Here is a 25884-nt window from a genome sequence, read left to right on the forward strand (position 1 = left end):
ATTTTATTATTCTATTATTATTATTATAAGGTTTACTTTTCCCTTTTCAGACTATAAGTTCCTGGACTGTATACCTTGTAAGTTTTGGGCTATCATGGACATATATTCAATCAATCAATGAACATTTGATCAACAGGGGACTGCTATCGGGTAAGCATTGCACTAAGTATCAGAGAAAAAGCATTCAGTTTGGTTCAGTTAGTAACCAATTCAGGGGTCAAGAAGTCTAGGAGAACCTCAGTCTGTTCTTTCACATTCAGATGCATCCCTTAACTATTCATTTTCTGAAGTTTTAAATGTCTTCCTCTCTTTAAAAGGGCAGCCAGACATCATTGTGCAGACCTCTTAAGTTCACATTAAGGGATTCCTCCCAGCTGGGATTTATAGAGGAGCAGAGAATTAGCAGGCCCTCTAAGCAGACATGTTGGTGTCAGAAGCCAAGTCTCTGAGTCTTTTCACTGACAAGTTAAAATCAGCCCTGATGGGTCCAGGTATCTTTCAGAATTGGGAAGCTGGGATGTTCATTTTAATTGCTTCCCTTTAAACCTCATTGCAATTCAACTGAAGAATGAGAACTAATCTAACTGCAAAATTGAATTTTGAAAATGAGCAGGATGGCTATTGCAGAGACTCTTGGCCATCTCCTCTGTACCTCATCTATCCTAGCATAAATGCCTCTTATTATTTCATCTCTAAGGGACCTCTTACCTGAAGCTTGCTGCAATATGCAAGTGGGGCCTGTGCCAACATGGTCATTAAGCTATCAATCTGGACACCAGGAAGTTTTGTGACTCTCTTGTGAATGACTTGATAGAGGCAGAGATTAAGAGCCTGCTTCCCATGTATGCGGGAAACGACGGTACCCTTGGCCTGCAGGCCGTAGATGAATGAAGAAGGGTGGGGGTGGAGCACCGATTCCCTCACAGGCCAGGGAGGCAAACTTAAAGGAGTGGATGAGGTTTAGGAAGCAGGAATCTTGCAGCTTTTGAGAGTAATGCTCTCCCCTCTCCCCCTATGCCATTAAAATTCAAATTATAAAAATTATCACACAGGTTAAACAAAATACACACGCAGGTCACATTTGGCCGTGAGCCTCTGCTTGTGACCTCTGGCCCAGAAACCTGAGAAAGGCCGCAGGAGTGACCCTCATATGGTTGGGGTTCCTGGTTTTGGTTACTGACCTTGGAGGTAGGCCCATGATTTCTTGAATGGAGCCCTTTTCAGGATACATGAGATGTCCTCTGAGCAATTCCCTGAAAATAAGACCACATGTTAAATGCCTCTCTCTGCTCTGGGAAAAGGAGATAGCAGATCTTTTCCCATGACCCTTTGATGGAGACAATTACTATTCTGCTTCCATTTGGGGGATAAAAGGAAAACCTGTTTATTTCTCATTTTGCCATCAAGTACCTTAGGAGTTTTTCTCTTTAAACTTGATTGCTTCCACATGGACTTTTACAAAAGACTGTGGAAGTTGGAGGAAGGAAACCAACAGGGCCTGACTTCCTATATGTACCTGGTGCCATTCTTGTCACTTCGTATACTCCACCTCACTGGATCTTTGCAACAGCTCTGTGAGAGAGGGCTGACTAAGTCCCTTTGAGAGATGGAAAAAAGTGTGGGCACTAGACAAATTCAGTGCATTGTCCTATGTCACTCAGCCAGGCAATGGCAGTTAGAACACTAAGGCTGGTAATAATTATTGCCATCCTTCCTTTAACAGTGTGCTTCTGTGTATTCCAGCTCATTGAATTCTCAGAATAGCTCTGCAAAGCTCACCCTGATGTCCAGACATGGTCAGCAATACAGCAAAGGTCATTGCAAGTTGGAGGAAACCCTGATATCCACTCCCATGTCTATCTGATTTCAGAGACCAGACTTCCTCCCCAAGGCCATTTTGCCAGACAGAGGAGGTAAACACATCCTGGTGTTCAATTTTAAAAGGCTATAACATCATAGAGACCTAAGCAGGCAGCCTGCTATATGGAGCTTCCTTGGCAGGGAGAAAAGACAATGTTTATGTCATTGTGGAATTTAAGAAATCAGAATATTTTAAATGTATTCACTGGTGATGGCAGCTGCATTTCTTAGTATAGTAACTATTTTGTATGCACAGAACCAAGCCATACATTTCCTGCAACGACTCATGAACTCAGCTTATTCTGGGCATTTTTTTCTTCTCATTGAGTCTTGGTTTCCATAATCTCTAGAACTGGCAGATCTAGGATCTGACATTGACATCTTTTTGATGGTGTCACCAGAGATGACAGAGACGACCGATGATTCCATCTGTCAGAGACTAGGCAGCCATTCGGTTGAGGCGGCCACATCCTAGCGGGCTTGCTCACGGGGATTTTAGAGTAGCATCTGTTGGACTCACAATCTTCCCCGTTGCCCTCTGTCCTGGCCTGGGAAAATCCCTCCTGGTCGTCCTTACAGTGGGGGCTTGCAGTGGTAGAAAGTTAAGTGAAGAGTTCCCCCTGCTGTCTGAACAAGCTCACTGCTAGAGGCACCCCCAGCAGAAGCAGGGGTCTGTCTTCATTCTTATCTCCCCTGGAGGCATGAAGAGGCTCTGGTCCACAGGTCTCTTGGGTGAGGAGGGCTGGAGGGCCAGCTGCCCTTCTTCTTTCGTTCTTTTGATTTTACCCCTCACTCATCCTCCAGCTTTATCCTGCCTGCAGCCCACACTCTTGGGGTGTGCAGACATAGCAAGGAGGCAACGAGGACTGCTCCTCCTTATTTATTTATTTATTTTTTTTTGAGCCATGCCTCACAGGGCTTGTGGAATCTCAGTTCCCTGGCCAGGGATTGAACCTAGGCCAAGGCAGCGAAAGCCTGAATTCTAACCACTAGGCCACCAGGGAACAGAGGGCTGTTCATTCTTAAATGTGCTGTGGCTATGAGAAGGCCCAGCCTTCTCTTTTTGGGGTATGGAACGTCAGGTCCAAAGGAATCGAAGAGAGACATGTCTGGCTGTGTCTCTTTGCTCGGAACCCCTTTCTGACCCACTGTGACTGCGGGATCAGGGCCAAGCTCCTCCCCATGGTATTTGTGTTCCGTTGTGTTCTAATCCCTAATGAACTCTGCAGTCTCCCCCCTCGCCTTCCCTCTTCCCCCTGTTGCCTCTTGAACTTGTCCCACCAGTAGCAGCAGTGGTGCTGGGAATAACAGTGCTAGCTAGTACATAATGACGGATGGCTATTTTCTTTTTACTCGGCTAAGCCTGTTACATGCATTCTTTTATTTCATTCTGACCATCACCCCACAAGAAAGGTACTCTAGAAACTTCTCTCTTGTATATAAGGAAATTGAGTCTTTCAAAAGTTATGTGGCTTGTCACATTTTCACAGCTAGTCAGTGGTAGAGGGGCAATTCAAGCTGAGGCTGTCTGACTCTAATGCCTGAGTGGAATTTTGACCATTCTATTGGAGGTTGGGCCCTTGGGATGCCCCCAATTACACCATGCCGGCTTTCCATTTCATCTGGAATCCCCCTGTTCACTGGCAAGTTGTGCCTTGTTTAAAGCACTGCCTGGTAGCCACCTCCTCTGACCTCTCCTTCCATTTATTTGCCTTCTCCATTGGACCATGAATCCTCAGGGCAGAGACTACTGTTTCCATACCCCCACTGCCAGCCCAGAAGATACTCTGTAAATGTTTGTCAAGCTGAATCATGTAGTCTGTCTCTGCTCCTTCCCTCTGTGGATGTCAGCTCAGCTCTCAGGGCTTGAGGAAGGGAATGCGGATGGTTGGCCTGGCCTCCCCTTCCGGGCTGGATGACACCTGGCTTCATTCTGTCCTTGGTTCTGCAGGTCAGATTAGATTACATGGGAGGTTAAGGTTCAAGCCCTCGGCTCAGGCCAGCATGTCACACCGTGAACAGCTCTCCTCCTTGGCCAAGGACCCCCTCACACCTTGCCACTCGTGGCATCTGTCAGGTGAGCTTCTCTTAACAGGTGGATGTAGAAGTACAAGCCTGGACTCGCCTCTCACACATGCAGGTTCTTTTTTTTTTCTTTCCCTTTTGGTCTTTGTATGTTTGTTGGGTTGACCTCAGCTGTAATTCTGAGAAACCCAAGGATGGAAAAAAAAAACTTACTTTTGAAGCTTTTGCATTTCCTGAAGTCAAATGCCATGGTGTATCTTAGTTTTTCTTTTCTTTTTTTTATCTTAGTTTTTCTTAAAGAATCTGTTAGATGTTTCGAAAAGAAGGGAAAACAGAGGCAACTCTCTCTAAGAATGACATCACTGAGTTGGCTAAGGGAAGGGACTGGGGAAGCAGGGCTCCAGAGGAGCTCTCGGTGGAATGGAACTGCTGAATGTGGAGAGGAGCCTGGGGAAGGCACGCTGCTGGTGCTTAGCGACTTTCAAGGCTGTTAGGAGGGCCAGGGCTGATGGGGGCTGGCTCTGTGGGCCCAAACAGCATGGCTCCTGGAAGTTTTAGGAGATGATGCGCTCAGCTAATGGCGGACACCGCTCTTGTCCCCATTTCCCGGAGGAGGCAGTGGGAAGACTTTCATTAAGGACATACAACACACATTGCAAGTCACAGTGCTGGCAGCTCAAATGTTGGACCAGTTAGTGCTGTTCAGAGATGTGTTGGGCTGGTGTGAGAGTCATGTGGCTCTTGTCAAGACCTAGATGAATATTCCATGGGTCATCAGCCATGTGGCTTTGAGTCTCCTTATCACCCTGTGAGCCCATGATGTAATCTTTTTTGGTTATGAGACAGGAATCCTATAGTATTCCTGGAAGTTTGAATTTGGGGAGCATTGGAAGCAAAACACGGAGAAGGCAATGGCACCCCACTCCAGTACTCTTGCCTGGAAAATCCCATGGATGGAGTCTGGAAGGCTGCAGTCCATGGGGTCGCTGAGAGTCGGACACGACTGAGCGACTTCAGTTTCACGTTTCACTTTCATGCATTGGAGAAGGAAATGGCAACCCACTCCAGTGTTCTTGCCTGGAGAATCCCAGGGATCGGGAGCCTGGTGGGCTGCCGTCTATGGGGTTGCACAGAGTCGGACACGACTGAAGCGACTTAGCAGCAGGGAGCAAAACACACTTCTGTTTCATTTATTTCCCAACCAAATTAGCTGCACTGAGGGGTTTAATTTGAAGAACTAAAGACTAGGGAGGGGAGGGGAGAACAGTCCGCACATCATGGCAAGTGGATGGCCTGGGAGTTAAAACCTAGGACTTTTCTTTGGGCAGTTGTGTCTCATGCTAGATGAAGAGCAGGGTGGATCAGATGATCCAGAAGGGCCCTTCTAGCTGATTTTAGACGGCTGTGTAGACTCAGCTGTACACTGCCAGGCCTGCTGCAGGGACACGAAGTCAGTCCCAGCTCCAACTATCTATCTTTTGAGCACGTTGCTCTACCCCATCTAGGAGTCTGTCTACACGCATTAAGATTTCCGGATACCTGTGGCAGTAGAACAGAGTGTTTTAGGTCTGGGAATAACCTAAGTTATGAACAACCTGGTTCTGTAAGGGTTTTCATGGTTCATAGAACTGGAATTTCCCTGAGAAATCATTTGGCCCAGCCTTGGTAACTACATAACACATGTGCTCCCCAATGCTACCCCCACAGCAGACTTGTCCGAGGTCACCCCATGAGTCAGTGGTGGGGCCGGGCCACAGTCTGGGACCCCTTGCTTCTGTCGGGCATTCCATCTTTTAGACAACTCAGGTTCTTCGTGAGTGCCTGAGAACCAAGGCCTTCAGGTGGGCAAGATTTGTAAGCCATCCTCTCAAGCTTTGGTCTCTTCTAGAAGGATCATGACATTTCCTTGGGCTTTGTTAGGAAGCCTGGAGAGAAATATTTGCCAACAAAACCCTCCTGGTCAGGTGCATAGAAGACAGAGATAGGGAGAGAGATGCTGCTTTAGGTGGTTGGAAGGGTCATGTTCTAGATAGAAGTCAGAACAATGCAACGTGAAGATGGGAACCCTCCTTGAGATCTCAAAATATTAGACCCGAAAGGACCATCGGATGCCAAGCTAACTGTGACCCTAGATCTGTGAGTGGAGAGGCTGAATCCAGAGGGACTAACGGTCTGGCTCAAGACCCCACAGTAGGTTAAGTGGCAGAGCTGGGCTCAGAGCACAGAGTTCCTGACTCCTAGTCCTGGGCTCTGCCCTGGTTTTTAGTTTTCCCATGGAGCAGAGAGGCTTTAAATGTAGGAAGAAGTGGGTATGCAGCCGCCATACACACTGGCCTGAAAACTGACCAGACAGCTGTGTGTGCCTGGAAAACAAGTGCTAATGAGCCATCTGGACTTCCTCTTCCCGGGGAATGCCAGCAGGTGACTTCAGGTTCACGGGCTGAACCCTGCCAAGTAACAAGTCAGGGGCTGTCAGGCTTCCATTAAGACGCAACAATGCCCAATGGGCAAAACAAGCCACACCTACCACTCCAGCCAGAAAGTGTGTGGTCTGAGTGCCAAGTACCTTCCAGGTTAATACTGGAGCAAAACAGACACAGCACATCTCAAAGAAAGCACCTGGGTTCTGGTCAAGGCTTCTAAAATCAGACCTGTCCCTTCCTGTTACTGACCCTCAATTACTGCATCTGTTAAGTGGAGACAGCAACAGTCAACCCCAGCGTGTGCATGTTGCGAAGATGCAATGAGGTTACGGATGTCAAATGGCCTGTACAGCACACGTCTTGGAGGAGATAGCCCAGCACGCGGTAGACCCCTCTTCCCCAACTCTTCCCTTGGTTCTGAAGTAGCACAGCTTAGCAGTGCTCTTAGCAGGCTCGTCTGGCCAATGAGACGCTCGTTAAACCAGAGCCCATGACATTATCTGGTGGACTGGTTTGTTAATTATGTACCTAAGTGTTTGAGGCCATCGGATGGTCTCAGGACAATGTGAATAGCCCTTCGTCATCTGTTGAAAATACTTTAATCCTTCCAAGAAGGAGAGGAATTATCCTCATGACTCTGCATCTACCATGTCCTGGCTTCTGAGTTCCACTCTTTTGGCGTGATATCCAGGAGAGTCGCAATAGCGACATCTAGGGGAGAGCCTCGCCATTGTCAGTGGAATTCGGAATCACAGTGAATCCCTAAACTCAGGGTCTTTTCAGCTGACTTCAGTGCTCCGGTTTCCTTGGCTAACTCGTCAAGGAGAAACTCCAGAATAGGCCATTCGTTAAAGGGCTAGGTAGCCTTGGGTTTACAGACGGCATTTGAGGAGTAGCTGTTCTGACATGCTCAGTGTTAAACATCGAAAATCACCAGTAAATACAAGTTGAGATCAAGTGAAAATTCATTTGAATCCCTTGAAGGTTCCTTGGGATTTTGAGGGTTTTGTTTTTGGCCACATGGCACATTGTGGGATCTTGGTTCCTGACCAGGTATTGAACAGGGCCCACAGCAGTGATGGCACAGAGGCCTATCCACTGGACTGCCAGGGAATTCCCTTGGGGTCTCTTCAATCCTGACCTGTTGCAGTATGTAAGATAAAGCTATCTGACTTGATGTGTAATTCCTGGAAATTCACTTATACTAAGTGCAGATTGAATTGATATTTTTGGAGGGTATTTAAGAAGCACCTTTAAAGTCTAATTGAAAAGGCAAAGAGAGATCTGCTCATGTCTGGCTCCCATTTCCTGGCCCAGGGCTTGCACAGCAGGGCTTGCAGAAATTTAAGACAACACGTGTGGTGTCCAGAGAGCTTGGATGAAACATGTAGTGAAGCCAGTTTGAGAAACAAACTCGCTTTCCTTCCCTCCTTGCTTTCTTTCCCTCCTTCCTTTCTAACTTCTGTCCTTCCCTCCCTCCCCCGCCTCTGTTTCTCTTTTTCTCCTCTTCTCCAAAGTGAAGGATGGGGATTTTTCTCCTAGATTTAAAGACTTGTGACATGTGTATGTGAAAAATTCAAGTATAAGTGTTAATATGAGCCTCGATGATCTGAATTCTTTTCCTTTTTCTTCCCCTCCTCCTGTCTACCCCCCGCCCCCCACCGCAACTCCCCCTCCCTCTCCTCTCCTCTGGGTGACAAGGAGCAGGGATTAGACACAGATGGCTTTAGCACTCTGATGGCCTCTCCAGGACTCTGTCCCACCTTATTCTGTGTGGCCCATTTTCTAGTTTATTTCTGTTAGAGAGAGTCCTGATCCTGGTTAGCACTGCCTTAAGAAAAAGACACTTTCGGAGTGAGCTTTGAGTGAATAGGTTTAAAGTAAACACAAAGGCAAATAAGTTCTTTGAGGCCTGTGACTACGTGAAAAGCAGTGACCACTGAGCAGTTGTATCCCCACTTAGTGTGGGGGGGCGGGAAACTACGACAACCAGCGGACCGGGCAGTTAGGTCCAGCTCTGTCCACCTGACAGATGTGAGGTCTCTGGTTGCTGTGTTCAGCCCTTCTGGAGGAGGATGCTGCTGCATCTCTACCTGCCTCTTGTGCAGCCTGCATCTGGATCCCAGCTACATGACCCCAGGTACAGCGGGCGATTGCTGAGCAACCAGCTCCTTGTTTTAGTTTCACTGCCTTCCATGGGCAGCTTGTATTGTTTCTTTGGGGGTGGGTTCACTAGCTGCAATTAGCTAACCTTATTTGATCTCTTTTAAATGCCCACGTTTTCCTTTTAGCAGAGGGAGTGGGGGAGGAGAGTAGCTTGCAAGCCAGGCAAACATGGGACATTGTTGGAATGGTATTACGAAAGTGGTGAGAGAATCCTAAGATATTTGTTTGCGAGATGGGGAACACACAAGAGGGGTTCAGGACTCCTCCAGGTGGTCTATCCACTATTTCCACCTCCTCAGGGCCCCCAGGAACCTCTGGATATTAGTGTGCACGTGACACTCACAGGAAAGGCAGACTATCTTAACTGGCCACAGTGGGGGTGGGGGGAGGATCCTCCCAGTTCTTAGGATCCTCCACTGCGAAGCTGGGGCCTGAATTTGGCCTCCAGATCCCCTGCCGTGGGCTGTTCACGCTCCCCACAGCCCTGGCTCTCGTGCAGAGCCATGTGTGGAGGTGCCTTAGTGGCCCGGAGCTCAACACCAGAGAGCAGGCTTCACTGACGGGAAGACAAACAGCTATAGGAGCAGGAGTGGAGGAAGTGCAGAGAGCCCTGGGGGGATTCCTGGCCTTGGAGCCCTGGTGGGGACACTACGGAAGCACGGTCCTGTTGCACTCACCATCTTGACCATGACATCCTGGATAAGCCAAAGAGCTCCCAGGCACATCAGCTTGGATTTTGAGGTCAGGCCCCACTCCTTGCTAGCTGTGCAATCTTAGGCAAGTTGGTAAATCTCTCTGTTTCCCTACTTAACAATTATCAAGGGGCTAATAATTATCCTGGGGTTTGTTGTGAGACTGCACGAGTGAATCACGAAGCCCTCGGCCCAGTGGTTGGCCCAAAGCAAAGGCCCCATCAGTGTTTACTATCTTCATCCCGTCACATCCTCGCATCTGCCTAGCTGGGGAATAAAAGAAAAACTGATTTACAAGTCGTCTATGGAATGCAGGTAAGAACTGATATTTGGTTGTTGGGATGTTGGAAATGCCTGGGGCTGAGGTGATCAAAATTATTATGCAATGAAGTCAGGAGTTTGAATTTCTGCCGAGTTTCTGAGGGGAAGTGATGGGTGGTGAAATTGGGAAGAAGGACATGGAAGCAGGTGGGGGTGGGGGGTGGGGGGTATGTGTGCTAGAGGGCTGAACCCAAGGGAAGAGTGCTCCTGAGAGTGCCCCACCTGGTGGGTAGAGTGCAGAGGCTTCGCGATCACGTAGGCTCTGAAACTCCATTCTGCTTCCATGTTGGGAGGCACCACCCCACCAGCCTCTCCACATCCCTAAATCCTGCTGCCAGCTTTGCTGCACACACACGTGGGTGCTTCTGGAACTCTGGGGCAATCAGGCATGGGGGCTTGTTCTGGGGTTGGGGCAAATACAGCACATACATGAGAATGCGTGGGATTCAGAACGTGCGGGAGGCAGGAGACAGGAAGGAGGATGCCGAGAAGCAGCACAGCCCCCCTCTCCCGGCCCCCGCGTGGCAGACAAGAGTCGTATCTGTGGTCCCTCTGAGCAGCTTTGTGAGGGAGCCCCTAGTGACTCTGTTTGCTAGAGGAAGGGAGAAGGTCCTCCTCCCGGGGCCCTGCCTGGCTGTCCGCAGTCTTAGCTGAGCCGCCGCCAGGCCACTGGGTCCTGAGCACAAGAGCGTGGGGGTGAGGTGGCGGTCTGTCGGTGACAAGTCTCCTGGCCGGGAGTGGGAGGTGAGTGCTGGGACTCAGACATCCTCTCCTTACAGAAAAGGCTTGGCGTTCCGTGGTTTCCCTGCAGCTAAGTGTCGTCCTGTGTTAATGTTACTTTGGTGTGTGTTCCTGGCCCTGTTTGCTAAGCTCTGGGCTGCTGCTGGCTTCCTAGTGGACAGTTTCCACCGGCCGGCAGCACAGGGCTCCCTGGTAAGAGTCCAGCTTCCACTCTCATCCACCTGAGGGGCAAACCACACGCTGCCCCCAGAGCCTCCTCCCTGGAGCCTCTGGGGAACAGCGCTCCTCTGCCCGGAGTGTCTTGCCATGGTTTTTCCAAAGGGAGTTCACTGCCTCTGCCTGTTCACAGGGGGTTTGTTGGGGAGGAGGCTGTGCCTCCTGCAGGAAGCCTGCAGACTTCCTCAAGATTATTAGGAATCATCTTTTTAGACTTTTTTCTTCTGTATTTACATATTGAAGGAAAGGTTAGAATATCATAAAGCATCACAGCTGGAAGGACCCTTCCCGTTCATTCAGTGCACCGTCTTTGTATGTTACAGACCTGCCCTGAAAAACGCAGCCTGCTGGTGTGGAGGTCAACTCTGGAGCCCAGGTCTTGCTCCAAGGTGGTATTCTTTCCACCTCATCTGACCACCGTGTCTGTAGGTGGTCAAGTTAAGACAGGTGGAGACTTTCATTAAGGACCACACACAGTAGGTCACTGACATTTTATGGCCAAAGCACATCGTGAAACTGTGTATGAGCCCCTGTGTCCTTGTCTTAAAATGCCGACTCAAGAGTCAATGATTGGGAAATGTGAAGATGTAGAAGCAAGGAAGAGCTGTTGGGCTAAGAAACTGGTAACAATCTATAGACTATAATTCAGCCACATAACAGAATCACTAAACTCCCAGTTTCCTGAAAGATACAGATAAAGGCCTGACATACATTCCTAAGTTGTTTTTACAGGAAGCAGACCCCTTTCCAGATGAAAACTGCTGACCACAAGAACATAGACCCTAGACTGAAACCAGAAGGTTGACCCAGAAGGTTGACGATGCTTGAAATTTCACCTTGTTGCCAACCAATCCAAGAACAAGCTGATCACACCCTGCTCCTTGAACACAACTCCTCACTACTGCCTCCAGGGTAGGTCACATCGTCTACAGGGCATGGACCCACTGTGGCCCGCTTTGCCTGGCAAAGCAGTAAAAGCTTTTCTCTTTTCTACTTTCTCTTTTCTACTTCACCCAAAACTCTGTCCCCATGTTTCTGTTCAGCACCAGTGGACAGAGGCTGAGTTTCGGCAACAATCATGTGGGGCTAGAGAGGAGCCCTGGATTCTGACTCCTGCTCTGCCATCAGTTCCCTAGACGACCTTCCAAAAGTCACCTTGATTCCCTGGGCCTCAGCTCACCACCTGCCAAACAGGACTATTAATCCCCAAGTTGTTTGCTTATAGGATGGAGGCTAAGATAAATCTAGGGTAAGAGTGGGAAGGTCTTTAACAAGAGTTTCATGGCCCTAGGGAGAATTATTAGCATTTTTAAATCTGGCTGCAAAGACATTGAATTGTGAACTGTGGTTGGTTTTACATTAGTTTGTGTTCTGATATCCACAGTGATGGCCCATATAAGAAGGGATCTGATAAGTGTTCTAGTCCATGGCTGCCAAAATTTTAAATTTCTATAGACCAAAATAATTACTTCAAAACCAAAATTAAGGACTCCAAAATGTAAATTTCAGTGACCAGTACAGAATGGGCAGCTTCTTATTTTGCCTGTTGTTGTTCAAACAAACAGACAAAATAACTCTGAGTAAAAAGCAAACCAACCTGATTCCCATCTGTATCAACCTCGTGTTGTAAAAGAAAGGACATTTTCACACAAAAACAACATAGAAAAGGACATGCTCTCAGAGGAAAGTATAGTTGACTGCAGGAAAAGGGGATCACTTGTGAGACCCCCTGTAGTTGACAATCTACAAAGCCTAAAATGTTTACTGTCTAGTCGTTTACAGAAGAAGCTAGCTAGCTTCTGCATTATGCCATGCTCCCTTCTGACGTGACAGTCTACAGAGGCTTGGTGGGAATCGAGGTCTCATGCTAAGTAATTTCAGCCAAAGTTCAGCTATTGTTGACAAAGCTGTAATTATCAGTCTGCTTTGAAATACACAGAGTGCTGCTCCATTTAGGGGATTCTGCCCTTACTTTCCAAGTCTCTGGGTGACAAACAGAAGGAGAAGCAGAGCTCAGGGTGTCCTGAAGGAACTCCAGGTGTGATTGCTCTTGGTGTGAGGAACTGTATCCACACACGTGTGTCCTCTGGTCCCAAGCATGCCCTGGTGTGTCTGTCCAGGTGCCTATGATGACCCACTCTTTCTCTTAGTTTTTTCCTCTGAGCTGTCTGGTCACCCAACTGTGCTTGCTGTCTAGGTTCTAAAGGTGACAGGACTGAAGGTTGGTGTTCTGAAATGAGGACATCTGGGTTCTAAGTTTGACTCTACAATACCCTGAACAAGACCCTTCACTTGGTCTTACTTTTCCTTTTCTGTGCAATGAAAACATATATCAGATGGTCTCAAAGTTTTTCACTTTTCCATGTTAACCTAACTCTGCATCTCACCAATCTGAGGCTAGTAGAGACAACCTATTGATTAGTGACTTAGTGATAGAAAAATATGGGGCGTGGGAAGGTCTGTTTGACAAACCCTCAACTTCATTATGCATTTGGGCTGTAACCAGTTATTTAATGATTACTATATGTTGCAAAGCAGTTTCCAGAAGAGATCTAACAGTTTCTCCAATACCTTCGTGAGGTTGTTATTATTACTCTCATGTCATAGATAAGGAACTGAGTTTCTCAGGTGGGATGTAGAGCCAAGATTCAGATCCACACCACCTGACTCTAGATGTTAAGCTCTTAACACAATAGCGCTTTGTGTTCCTCTCTGGGTCCATGGGTCAGCCTGTCCAGAGGCAGACTTTTCACTAGTGGGAGAGTTGAGGGCTGGTGGGATGACGTGGGGACGTGAGTGCAGCTCAGAAGCCGCTCGGAGGAATGGAGATGCAGCAGCTTGGCCCTGACAGCCCACCTCCACCCCCACCCACTCTGTTGGACACTCACGATGTTTCTGGTGGTTAATCATCTGTGATGTGATATGGACTATCCCCTGCACAGTTACTCCTAATTCCAAAGTCTTACCTCCTTTAAGGGGGAATTGGCCCGGCGGGTTGGGAATGGAGTCCTGAAAGAGAAGAAAGAGAAAAGTTAAAAAAAAAATGGATGAGGATGTCGTCAGATTGAAACAGCTAGTCTTTTTCTTTTTCACTTTGGTTGCCCTCAAAGTATTGTGTAATCTAGAATTTGTGTTCCATCTGACTCTTAAGATTAAAAAAAAAAACAAAAAACAAAAAACGAATTCACTGACTTAGTTTACATGAGCTTTACAACCTGTTTATCAGAAATAATATTGGAGGATTACTATCCACGTTTCACAGGTGAGGAACTGGAAGCTGAGAGGTAAAAAGTTTATGGCCATCAGGGGCAAGAATCTGCAACTCTTAACTTTCAGTCCAGCGCTTTTTCTTTTCACCACCACGTGTACTACTTTTTCTTACTTTTGTCAACGTAAGGCAAACAACTGTAGTGTATAAATACATGTGGGCTCTTTTCTTCTATATTTGATTCAGCAAACAGTGAAAGTATGTTGTAAATATAGCTGGGAAGGTACTATTTCTCCTGTGGTTGGAAATTCTGAATTGATAGAATGACTATGTGCCAAGCATTGTGAAGATACCATAAATGATTAAATTGGGCCCCTGTCCTTGTGGATTTATTGCAGATTTACATTTGACTCTAATATCTAAATACTTATATAACATGCTGCTGCTGCTGCTGCTAAGTCGCTTCAGTCGTGTCCAACTCTGTGTGACCCTATAGACGGCAGCCCACTAGGCTCCCCCGTCCCTGGGATTCTCCAGGCAAGAACACTGGAGTGGGTTGCCATTTCCTTCTCCAGTGCATGAAAGTGAAAAGTGAAAGTGAAGTCACTCAGTTGTATCTGACTCTTCGAGACCCCATGGACTGCAGCCTACCAGGCTCCTCTGTCCATGGGATTTTCTAGGCAAGAGTACTGGAGTGGGGTGCCATTGCCTTCTCCGTTATATAACATAAATAAGCATAAATGTATATTATTTATGTTAACATTCACCTATGTTTTATTTATTCTAGAATAAGCATAACTGTATATATAAATAATCACACAGTTAAGAAAGAGGTTGCTGGCAGACAATCTGAGAGCAGATTGGCTCCTGAAGGAGGACCTGCGGGGTTGGGGAATGGAGGGGAGGAAAGGAGGTCTTGCTCACATGTTCTGAGCAAGTAAGCAACAGAAGCAGATGGGCAGTTTTTCACCCCGATAAATTTTTCAGAAGCCGTTCTCTACGTCTGCGTCTCTATGTCTTCCCTGTAAACAGGTTAATCGGTGCTATTTTTCTAGATTTCATATATATGCCTTAATATGTGATATTTGTTTTTCTTTTTCTGACTTACTTCCCTCTGTATAACAGGCCCTATATTCATCCCCTTCGCTGCAACTGACTCAAATTGGGGAAGGAGTGAGTGAAGTCGCTCAGTCGTGTCCAACTCTTTGTGACCCCGTGGACTGTAGCCCCCCAGGCTCCTCCGTCCATGGGATTCTCCAGGCAAGAATACTGGAGTGGGTTGCCGTTTCCTTCTCCAGGGGATCTTCCCGACCCAGGGATCGAACCCAGGTCTCCCGCATTGCAGGTAGATGCTTTACCATCTGAACTGAAGGGTTTCGAGGCCGTCAAATGGACATGACCTATAAAGGCAATTTTGATGGTTTTATATAGAAATGACCTCTAATGGAAGAGAACGCAAATGGGAACTATTTGAGATACATTTCTATGTAAAATGTAGTTTGCACTTAATTCAGAATTTTAAATGAGCACTCTGCAACCGAGACCAAATATCAATTATCTCTTGAGGTTTTCTACTATGTACCAACATCAAATCTACATAGGAACAAATGTTACTCCTGCTTTTCTCTTCTATATCAAATGTCCTGAAGCCTTTGTGTCTCTCTGGAGCGAGGCCGAGTTTCTGAAGGCACATTCAGGGTAGGGCAAATTGAGAAAGTAGCACTGACATATATATATATACACACACAGACTATCATGTGTAAAACAGATAGCTAGCAGGGAGCTCTGTGTAATAGAGGGAGCCCAGCCTGGCACGCTGTGATTGACCTAGGGGGTATAATAGGGAGCAGGGGAAGACGGCTCAAGAAGGAGGGGGTGTGTGTATATATATATATATACACACACACACATGTGTGCTAAGTTACTTTAGTTGTGTCTGACTCTTTGTGACCCTATGGACTGTAGCACACCAGGCTCCTCTGTCCATGGGATTCTCCAAGCAAGAACACTGGAGTAGGTTGCCATGCCCTTCTCCAGGGGATCTTCCTGGCCCAGGGATCAAACCTGCATCTCTTATGTCTCCTGCATTGGCAGTTGGGTTCTTCACCACTAACGCCACTTGGGAAGCCTATATATATATATATATATATATATATATATATATTTATGACTGATTCTGATTGATATATGGCAGAGACCATCGCAACATTGTAAAGCAGTTATCCTCCAATTAAAAAAATAAAAATAAATGAAGTTAAAAAAATTCTTCAGAGACTAGTTTTCCCACCTTGGGCTCTCTCCACCTTTCCCCCACCTCAACCTTGGAGACACCCCTCACTGTCCTGGCAATAAGGAGTGAAGTATCTTTTGACCTACCCAGATCAAGGTCTCCTGTAGTGTATTGGACTGAGATATTAATAAAGACCTAAAGAAATGTGAGCATTTTCATGGATTAAAACAACTTCCCAATGTCTAATCGAGCAAGAAATTAGTTGCTGCCTGCGTCTTATTTTCTTAGTGTTGTGTCAGAACACCTAGGACCATCTAGAGTTCTCTTTTTATTCTGCCACTGCTCTAGGGACTCTGTCCTTTTCCTTCCACTGACAGCTCTTCTGATCAGTGACTCTCCTCTCCAGCCCAAGTGGATGGTCCTGAGTCGAGGAGGTCTCCTGAGGCATAGTGCTGCAGAGCACTGATCTGGAGGAGGAAGTCAGTATAAACTCGAGGGCTTCAGCTTATCAGGGGAAAAGAAATGAACTTGGCTTGGAAGGTCCTTTCCTATTTGCTTCCATAGTCTATGATTTTACTGCCTTGGCTGAAAGCTCTTAACCTAATAAACAGCGCGGTACATCTGTGGTCTCTCAAGTACACACACAGTTCAAAGGAAAATCTGATGTCATAGATTCCCCTCCTGGTTGCCTCCTGAGACAACAAACAGCCTTTCATAAGTTAATAAACATCTGGCTTACTGCCAAGCACGTCCATCGATTAGTGTGATGTGCACACATGTGAAGCGAAACATCTACATTTAAGTGTGGTGCTGAGCCGGTGGACTTCATTGGCTGCCCTGGAACATATCCAAAGACAAGGAGAGAATGCCAGAGCAACAGCCCCGAGGAGCCATCGCAGTGGCTACTGGCAATTGGGGAATACCAGAGAACTGTACATTCAGCACGTGTCAAATGGGCACATCGTGTGTGCCAAGCTCTAAGTCATTGGAAGACATCCTGTGGATTTTATGGCTCAATCATTAAAGCAGTCGTTCAGAACATACAGATAAATATAGAACTAGAATTGCAAGTTGTGGCAAGAGCTACGAGGGAGAGAGGCAGCGTGTTTCCAGATAGCACTTGAACATGTGTACGGATCACTTGGGGAGTTGTTAAAATGAAAATTCTGATTCAGCAGATGTGGGTGGAGCCTGAGAGTCTATTTCTGCTAAGCTCCCAAGTGACAGCAGAGCTCCTGGCCCACAGAACACAATTTGAGGAGCAAGGCTGTAAGAAATACTATCCGAGCAGAGATCTAATTTAGGGGAGTCTGAGTTGGTGAAGTGGGGGTGTCGTCATTTGAAGGCTCTCTGGTTTTCTAGCTTCAGACAGAGGATGTCAAAAACAACATGTCATAGTACAGGGAAGAATCCTGTTGCTTAAACCTTAGCCCAGGACCCATGGCATCCAAGACAGAAGCGTGACTTTTGCTGCCTTGAAGAGCTCCTGGCATGAGAACAGGTCTCCATAGCTTCCCTTAGCTACCCCCAGTAGACAGGATCAAAGGATCAGGGCCAGAGGGGAGCCAAGGCATCCTTTAGTCCATCAAGCCAATTTTCACAGACAAGGAGACTGAGATATTTGTGAGTTGGTGGCAGATCCTAGAATGAAATTCTCCAGTGCCCTTTCTATGCCCCAAGAGAGATGCTGTCTGCAGAAGCCACGGATAGACCAGCTCATTCTCCTTCCCCTCCACCCATGTGCCCTCCTGTTGGCCGTCTTTGCATTTGGAGGTGGAGAAGTAGGGTGTAAAGAGATGACAAATTAAATTTTGTTGAGGACCCTCTATGCCCTTGACACTATGCTGAGTGCTGTCCGTTTATCTACTCCTCTTTAGTAAGGTACCTCCCAGTCTAAGAATTCTTTCCCAAACCTAGCCTGGGGATCTGGGTCTTGGCTGGAGAAATGTGAACTACCATGCTTAGCAACTTGGCTTTGAGGTAAATAGTAAACAGGCTAGACACAGATAGAAGCAAATGGGCCCTCCCAGGTTTTCATTCTCAGCTCCATTGAGTAGCTTCCTCATAGCTCAGTTGGTAAAGAATTCGCCTGCAATGCAGGAGACCCTGGTTCCATTCCTGGGTTGGGAAGATCTCCTGGAGAAGGGACAGGCCACCCACTCCAGTATTCTTGGGCTTCCCTTGTGTTTCAGCTGGAAAAGAATCCACCTGCAATGCAGGAGACCTGGGTTCGATCCCTGGGTTGGGAAGATACCCTGGAGAAGGGAAAGGCTACCCACTCCAGTATTCTGGCCTGGAGAGTTCCAAGGACTATACAGTCCATGGGATCGCAGAGTTGGCACAACTAAGCTACTTTCACTTTCACTTGAGTAGCTCAGGAAACTTGGTTTCCATGTATACCAACCAGCTACATTTCCTTAAGTATGCTTCTCTCTCTGTCTCTTTTTTTTCAGACTCTGAGTATCTCATGGGTATCCTCAACAATGTTTCTGTGTATGGAGGGAGGAACCCTCCCTACATTTAACCTTTTTGTTCCCAGGTGGAATGAGCTGTTCCAGTCATCTTCTCTGCCTAGGACTCTTTGTTTTCCCATTTCCTTTAATCACTGTGATTGCTAATAATTCCTCTCTCTGCTGGATTATTGACATAATAAGATATTATACATAAAGTTATGGACATTGTCAGATATTATGCATAAAGTGTTAGCAAGTGGTTGGAAATGGTGGCTATTTTGGTTACCCTCTTAATCCTAATGAAGTGTGTAATTTGTCTCAATACCTTGAAAGGTTTATTTCTTTTCACAGAGCAATCCTGTGCAGGGAAATCAGCTCCTAAATCTACTTTGACAAAAGATGCCCTCTCTTATTGAAAATGGCCAAAGACAACTGATGTTTGGACTATGCCAGGTGGCCTCACATCTTGTAAGGTGGGCCATGGAAACCTTTACCAGGAATGCCTCTCTTATTTTTGAACTAATGTGATTAAGCACTTAATGTGGGTACTTCAGAGGGGATGACAGAGGATGAGATGGTTGAGTGGCATCACTGACTCAAAGGATATGAGTTTGAGCAAGCTCCAGGAGTTGATGATGGACAGGGAAGCCTGGCATGCTGCAGTCCATGGGGTTGCAAAGAGTCAGACAAGACTGAGCAACTGAACTGACTGACTGAGGGTACTGAATCATCAGGGGCTAAATGCTTTACATGCATTAACTTATTTTATCTTTACCGCAAGAATTAGTGATTGACTGAGACTTAGAGAAATAGCTTAGTGGCTAAAGGTCCCTTAGATGGTGAATAGGAGGGAAAGGATTCAAACTGGGGCATATTGACTTCAAAGACAATGCTCTTCAATCCCAAGCCACGTCGCCCCTCTAGGGTAGGGCAGGATGCAGCTGGGGCAGGAAATTCTCCTGAGACTCCATGATAAAGTGGATTGAGGTCCTAGAAAATTGTCCTCGGTAGCCTTGGTTTTGCTAATGTTAGTGAAAGTGGTCGTTGGAATACAGGGGCTTAAAGCAGTGCTTCTCTCACTAGGGGTCTTGTTAAAATGCTAATTGTGATTCTGTAGGTCAGGGATGGGCCCTTAGGTTTTACATTTCTAATGAAATGACGAAATCATCTTCCAGATGATGCCAATGCTTTGGGGCCAGGGACACACTGAATAACAAGGTCTTAAAGACAAGTGAACTCTGGGAGTTGGTGATGGACAGGGAGGCCTGGTGTGCTGCAGTTCATGGGGTTGCAAAGAGTCGGACATGACTGAGCGACTAAGCTGAACTGAACTGAACTGAAAAACATTACTCAACACATAGTCGGAACACTGAGGTCTGCCTGTCCACAGGAATGGGGGAAATGGCTACTGGAGGCTGAGTGTGGAGCTGAGCTTATGGATAGGTTCAGAAGACCTTCCTAGTCTGTTGATGGGGTGGCTTCCTGTCATCTTCTATCTGTGCTTCTTGCCACCTGGCTCTAAGTCCTGCTGCTCCCTGGTGCAGTCTGGACTGATCTCTGTTCTGCGCCTGGCCTTACTCCGGCCCCACCTAGAATGCCTGGCACCATCTCCTCTTGCTCCCATCCTTTCAATGGAGAGCTCTTCTCCACTGACGCATGCCAGCTAGCAAATACAGAAGAAGTGAAAGAATTAGGCAATCATCATCCCTCAACCCTCAGTGCACTGGCTGATTCAGTTGAGGGTCATCACCAAAGAATGCCAAAACCATGGAATGAAGGATCTTTGAATGCCTTCGAAGTATTACCCTGTAGATTACTTAATAAAAAAGATTAAAGTGGTTTACTAAGAAGACTTCCCTGGTGGCTCAGATGGTAAAGCGTCTGCCTACAATGCAGGAGACCCGGGTTCAATCACTGGGTCAGGAAGATCCCCTGGAGAAGGAAATGGCAACCTACTCTAGTACTCTTGCCTAGAAATTCCCATGGATGAAGGAGCCTGGTAGGCTACAGTCCATGGGGTTGCAAAGAGTCAGACACGACTGAGCGACTTCACTTTCACTATGAAGACAGACAGTGGTCATGCCTTGAATCAACTGACTAAATGTTATTGCCAATAATGGGGCAACCTGACATATGCTTCTAGCCCTGCTGTGAAAAAGAAGAATATAACATTGCTTATGTCCTTTTCTTGCCCAAAATGTTTCATCTGAATATTATTGTGAGTAAACACTGACAGGCCCAAAACGTGACAATAGAACTGTCCTGGATCCTTTGAAAAAGTCAGTGTCATGAAAAAACAACAGAGAGCAGAGGAGACTGTTAGATCATTGCTTCTCAAACTTTAATGAGCATATAGATCACCAAAAAAAAAAAGTGAAGTTGCTCAATCGTGTCTGACTCTTTGTGACCCCATGAACTGTGGCCTGCCCAGCTCCTCCATCCATGGGATTTTCCAGGCAAGAGTACTGGAGTGGGTTGCCATTTCCTTCTCCAATAACCTTATTAAAATGCAGAGTTTGATTCATTGCGTCTAAGGTGGGGCCCGAGAGTCTGCATTTCTAATAAGCTCCCAGAGCCACCTTTTAAATAGTAACATTCCAAGGTAAAACAGATGAAACCATTTCTGTATGTGACCTGAGAGTAGATTCTGGATCGAGAAACAAAAGGCACAACAGCTATAGAAGACGTTTTTGAACAAGTGGAGGAAATTAAAATATGGCCTATGTATTATTATAAACTGATGCTGCCAAGATAACATTAACTTTCTTGGCCATGATAATGGCATGCAGTAAGCAGGAGATGGGCGCTGAAATGCGTGTGGGTGAAAGGTCATCCTGACGGAACCTTTCTTTCATATTTATAGAAAGGAGCAGAAATATGGCAATATACCAACACTTACTGAATTTAGGTGAAAGATTATATGGGTATTTACCATTCTATTTTTCAGTAGGTTTAAATTTCTTCAAAATAAAACTTCGGGAATCAGACACAATCCTTTTAATTCTTGGAGGAGGTTCAGCTTCCCTTCTAACCTCTTTTGCAAACCCCTTCCTCACCCCGAGCAGAAATTGTCTTCCTCTCTTCTGGTCTATGGCAGTGAGTGCAGCGCTTGCATGCTACGTTACTTCAGTCCTGCCTAACTCTTTGTGACCTTATGGATGGCAGCCCACCAGGCTCCTCTGTCCCTGGGGATTCTCCAGGCAAAAATACTGGAGTGGGTTGCCATGCTCTCTTCCAGGGGATCTTCCCACCCAGGGATCAAACCTGCATCTCTTGCATCTGCTACATTGGCAGGTGGGTTCTTTACCGCTAGTGCCCCCTGGGAAGCCCACATTTAGTGCCATTCTGCCCCAAATTCAAGCACTTGAGGGTTTGGGCCTCACCTCTCCAACTTAGAGATTCCCAGAAAACAGGGCTCCCACCTTGTCCACTTGGGTTCTTCCCTTACAGCTTAGCCTAGGGCTTTCCCTGGAGAAGTTGCTCAATGGACTTCTTCGGATAAATAACTGACTGCATTGGAGAGAGTAAGTTGGATAGAGAGAACTATCACAGGGCATTTCAGTTCAGCCCTGTAGTTTATCTGGAGTGGAAACAAATCTAAAACCTTGCCACCGTCACCTCCAATCACTTCCCCTAAATTCAACTCTCGGTGGGGAAGTAGAGTGGCATTGGAAGGGTAATTTTTTTTTTTTTTAATAAAAGGAGTTTTCTCTGTTTATAAAGGGAAAGAAGGCAGTTGCTTTCTCTTCTTTCTAGAATACATGAGCCCTTCCTTACTCTAACATTGTGAAATGTAAATAGATGTCTCCAGGGGCTAGACAAGACCAGGCTTCTTGTTTATAACAGAAACATTTCTTAAGATTGAAGGCCTCCAAGCCAGTTGAACTGTGAACACCTCTAGCATCAACCTTATTGCTGTTGTTTAGTTGCTGAGTTCTGTCTAATTCTTTTATGACCCTATAGACTGAAGCTTGCTAGGCTCCTCTGTCCATGGGATTTCGCAGGTAATAATACTGGAGTGGGCTGCCATTTCCTTCTCCAGGGGATCGTCCTGATCCAAGGATCAAACCCTCATCTCCCACTTGGCAGGTGGATTCTTTATCACTGAACCATGTGGGAAGCTTGTCCACCTTATAGCCTATATATGATCTATTTATAACCCTTTGTCTCTGGAGGAGATATGAGAAACTTTTTTCTCTTTGCTTTGCTGTATAAGTTGTGTGACATTTCATTCTGACACAAATGCATATACTCTGTTGTAATTACTTCATAAGAAATCAATTTTCTTTCTTTTCCATGAAGATCTGTCTCTTTGTTGGTTGGACTTCTACTTCCTCAAGAGTATTGTGTACAATCTCTTGAAAAATACACATTGCATTCCCACCTCCAAGGATTTATCCCACAGATAGACTTGCAGATGTGCACAGTGAGCAAAGCTTCTAGAGAAAATCTTGTGTCCTTCACTAGACACAGATGAAATATGAAGTACAATAAAATGCTATGTGACTCTTCAAAAGAATGAGATAGACCTATTGACATGGAAGGATTTCCACGATCTATTAAGTCAATAAAGCAAGCTGCAAATTTACGGGTTTGCTATAATGACGTGTGTGTACTATATATTTATAGAGCATAGATTTTTGGAAAGACATGAAAGAATCTGTCAATTGTCCTTATCTCAGGAAAGAGGAATTGGTGGTTGGGTGGAGAAGGTGTGAGAAATTTCTACTTTTTTCTTTGCCTTTGCTTACTATTTACTTTTCTTAAACCACGTGGATATAATATTTTAAATGAATATAATGGTTTAAAGGTCAGTAAAATACAGCCACTTCAGAGACTTAAGACAATAGGCAATAAGTTCCATAAGTAACATGAAAACAGAGATATTTTTGGCTTTGATCAAGGTTCTATGTCCATTACTTAGAACATTACTGTCCTGCACACAGTAGATGCTCAAGAAATCTTTAAGGTTGAAACCTAAGTTCTTTGCCTCTCCCAAGGAATTTGCCTTTGGAGTTATTTGGTTTTCAAACCAAATCTCAAGGCGATCTTTGCCGATTTTCCTACATGCCCTACACTTCTCACTTTTCTCATGCTGATCCATTGGCCAGGAATACTCTCTCCTCTGATCTCTGGAGACCTGTTTGAAATTGTGCACATTTCTCAAGCCAAACTGAAACTCCAGTCTCCAGTGAAGTTTCTCTTAGATCTGCCTGGGAAAACATTCCATCTCCGTAACTTGTGGTTTCATGGTTAGCCCTATGTGCCTACATCCCATCACTTATTATATATTATAAGTTAATTTTGGTTTAAATTTTGCCTGTACATGTGTCTTTTTATTTAGAACTGTGACTTCTGGGGGCTTCCCAGGTGGTTTTGTGGTTAAGAATCCACCTGTTAATGCAAGAGATTCAGGAGACCCGGGTTCAATCTCTGGTCAGGAAGATTCCCCTGAAGGGGGAAATGGCAACTCATTCCAGTATTCTTGCCTGGAAAATTTCATGGACAGAGGAGCCTGGGGGGCTACTGTCTATGGGGATGCAGAGTCAGACACGACTGAGCACACACACAGTAACAGTGGGGACTTCTTAGGCCAGTAGAACCAGCTCATGGTTCTCACCTTGCCCCCACCCACCCTCAGAAGACTGCTGGGTGGCCATCGATCCATTTCACTTTTAATAACTGGGCTATGAGTTTAAGGTCCTTAGGTATCTCCCATTGATTCTTTTATTGGGGGTCCTATTAAGAGTCAATTCATTTGTCTAAGTTGTACCTGTACTAAAGCCTCTTCCCACAGGAACCTGGTAACTCAAGTTCAAGGAGATAACTCTCTCTTCTTAGTTTTTCTGACAGTTAATATCTGAATGAATTATTGGAAATGGTATGTATAAAACACTTAACTTGTATATCACAGTACTTTTAAGCAAGTTACTGATATTTCTCAGGCTAAGAAATCATAGTACATCAAACCCTAGAGTCAGATTGTGAAGTGAATCTTTTCATCTCCCAGAGTGAGGGGAAGTCAAGGAATTGGACGCCAGGAAGGACACACTCCCAAGAGAAGAGGAGGAAGGGAGATTTTTTTTTAGTGCTGCTGTGGCTGTCTGTGTCCTTAAAGGGAACAGTGGCCTCATTAAACAGCCAAGCAGTCTTGACTCCCACTTTCTCAGGACAATTTAGGTCAAGCCCTGTCCCCTTTCTGTTCCTCGTTTTCCACATTTACAAAAATGAGGCAGAAAGATCCACTCCAGTTCCTTCATGGAAAGAATCAATTCAACCAAATGTGGGACTTGAATTAGGAGCATTCTGGAGCTCCTCCTCGCTTTATATGTCAGCACCACACCACGTACCAGGGTTATATCTTTCTCTCTCTCTTTCCCCCTCTTTCCTTCTTTCTTTCTCTCTCTCTCTCATACCAGTTCTAGCTACAATCTAACTGAAGACATTTTCGAAGGCCACTTTAATTTCTTTTCTTTGGCTCTTGCTGTAAAATGATACACCTCTGATTTACTTCAGATTAGAATTACAGAAGTTATAGAGTCTGTACAGAATAAAAAGGGTCCTAGAAGGCAATGGCACCCCACTCCAGTACTCTTGCCTGGAGAATCTCATGGACGGAGGATCCTGGTAGGCTGCAGTCCATGGGGTCACTAAAAGTTGGACACAACTGAGCGACTTCACTTTCACTTTTCACTTTCATGCATTGGAGAAGGAAATGGCAGCCCACTCCAGTGTTCTTGCCTGGAGAATCCCAGGGACGGGGGAGCCTGGTGGGCTGCCGTCTATGGGGTCGCACAGAGTCGGACATGACTGAAGCAACTTAGCAGCAGCAGCAGCAGAATATTCTCAAGTGTGTTATTCCTAGTAGATGTAGATGAGCCCAATAAATGATGAGTTTCATAAACTTTACAATCTAAGTCTCAAATGCTAGCAATTCTGTTATCTTTCACTTTTATGGAGGTATGAGTTTCAAAGCTTCATTTAAATGTCAGTTCTTGAGGACACTTGAGAAGCAGATACCCAAGCCTTTTAAAGCCTGGTTCTTTTCAGCAATCAATAAGGTAAAGAGCATTCAACCTAAGACAACTAAAGGAAACCAGAACAAATTCTGCAGGATTGAAATACTATGAAAAATGAGAGCTTTGAAGGAATAAATAGAAATGTACGTACTTTGAAGGGGTGGTAGTATTGGGGGTACAGTTCTTAAACTATCAAAATTACTTCATTAAAAATTCATGAGCAATATATACTCTCAGTACAGTATTTTCTCTAAAATACATCCTGGTGGATTTGCTGTAAACACCAATTTCCTAAAATATGAATAAGCTTCCTCCTTCACCTCCTCTGTTTTCATAGTAATTCTTACCATTTACTTATAAAAAACAAAGGTAAATTTCCTGAGACCGCTTAACTTCACAGTGTGTACCCATAATTGCTTGTAGTTTCGGGGTTCTGAGCAGTCTCAGAGGGAACAGGTGTGAAAAACATTTCTACCTTCTGCCTCCATGAGCTGTGTTTTTGTGACACACTAAGCCCTTCAAAGCAGTGG

At 45.7% G+C, this 25884-nt stretch overlaps 1 protein-coding gene and 2 long non-coding RNA genes across 3 annotated transcripts in view; 2 read left to right on the forward strand and 1 right to left on the reverse strand.

Annotated features, from left to right (window-relative positions):
- The window catches only part of TNFSF8 (TNF superfamily member 8), a 31591-nt gene that overhangs the window by 4253 nt on the left and 1454 nt on the right, over positions 1 to 25884 (reverse strand). The window contains exons 2-3 of the mRNA XM_061426634.1: positions 13411 to 13453; positions 1182 to 1253 (exon numbers count right to left, since the gene is read on the reverse strand). Of these exons, the coding sequence (XP_061282618.1) occupies positions 1182 to 1253; positions 13411 to 13453 (115 nt within the window). The remainder of the gene's footprint in view (positions 1 to 1181; positions 1254 to 13410; positions 13454 to 25884) is intronic.
- Positions 55 to 4131, forward strand: LOC133253210 (uncharacterized). The gene is made up of 3 exons (XR_009738234.1): positions 55 to 150; positions 1744 to 1913; positions 3812 to 4131. It is a non-coding gene; the product is annotated as an uncharacterized LOC133253210 (long non-coding RNA).
- The window catches only part of LOC133253209 (uncharacterized), a 45966-nt gene continuing 24242 nt past the window's right edge, over positions 4161 to 25884 (forward strand). Inside the window, exons 1-2 of the long non-coding RNA XR_009738233.1 lie at positions 4161 to 11356; positions 18687 to 18808. This is a non-coding gene — a long non-coding RNA (uncharacterized LOC133253209). The remainder of the gene's footprint in view (positions 11357 to 18686; positions 18809 to 25884) is intronic.

The sequence above is a fragment of the Bos javanicus genome, chromosome 8 (genome assembly GCF_032452875.1).
Source record: "Bos javanicus breed banteng chromosome 8, ARS-OSU_banteng_1.0, whole genome shotgun sequence".
In the NCBI taxonomy this organism is placed as follows: domain Eukaryota; kingdom Metazoa; phylum Chordata; class Mammalia; order Artiodactyla; family Bovidae; genus Bos; species Bos javanicus.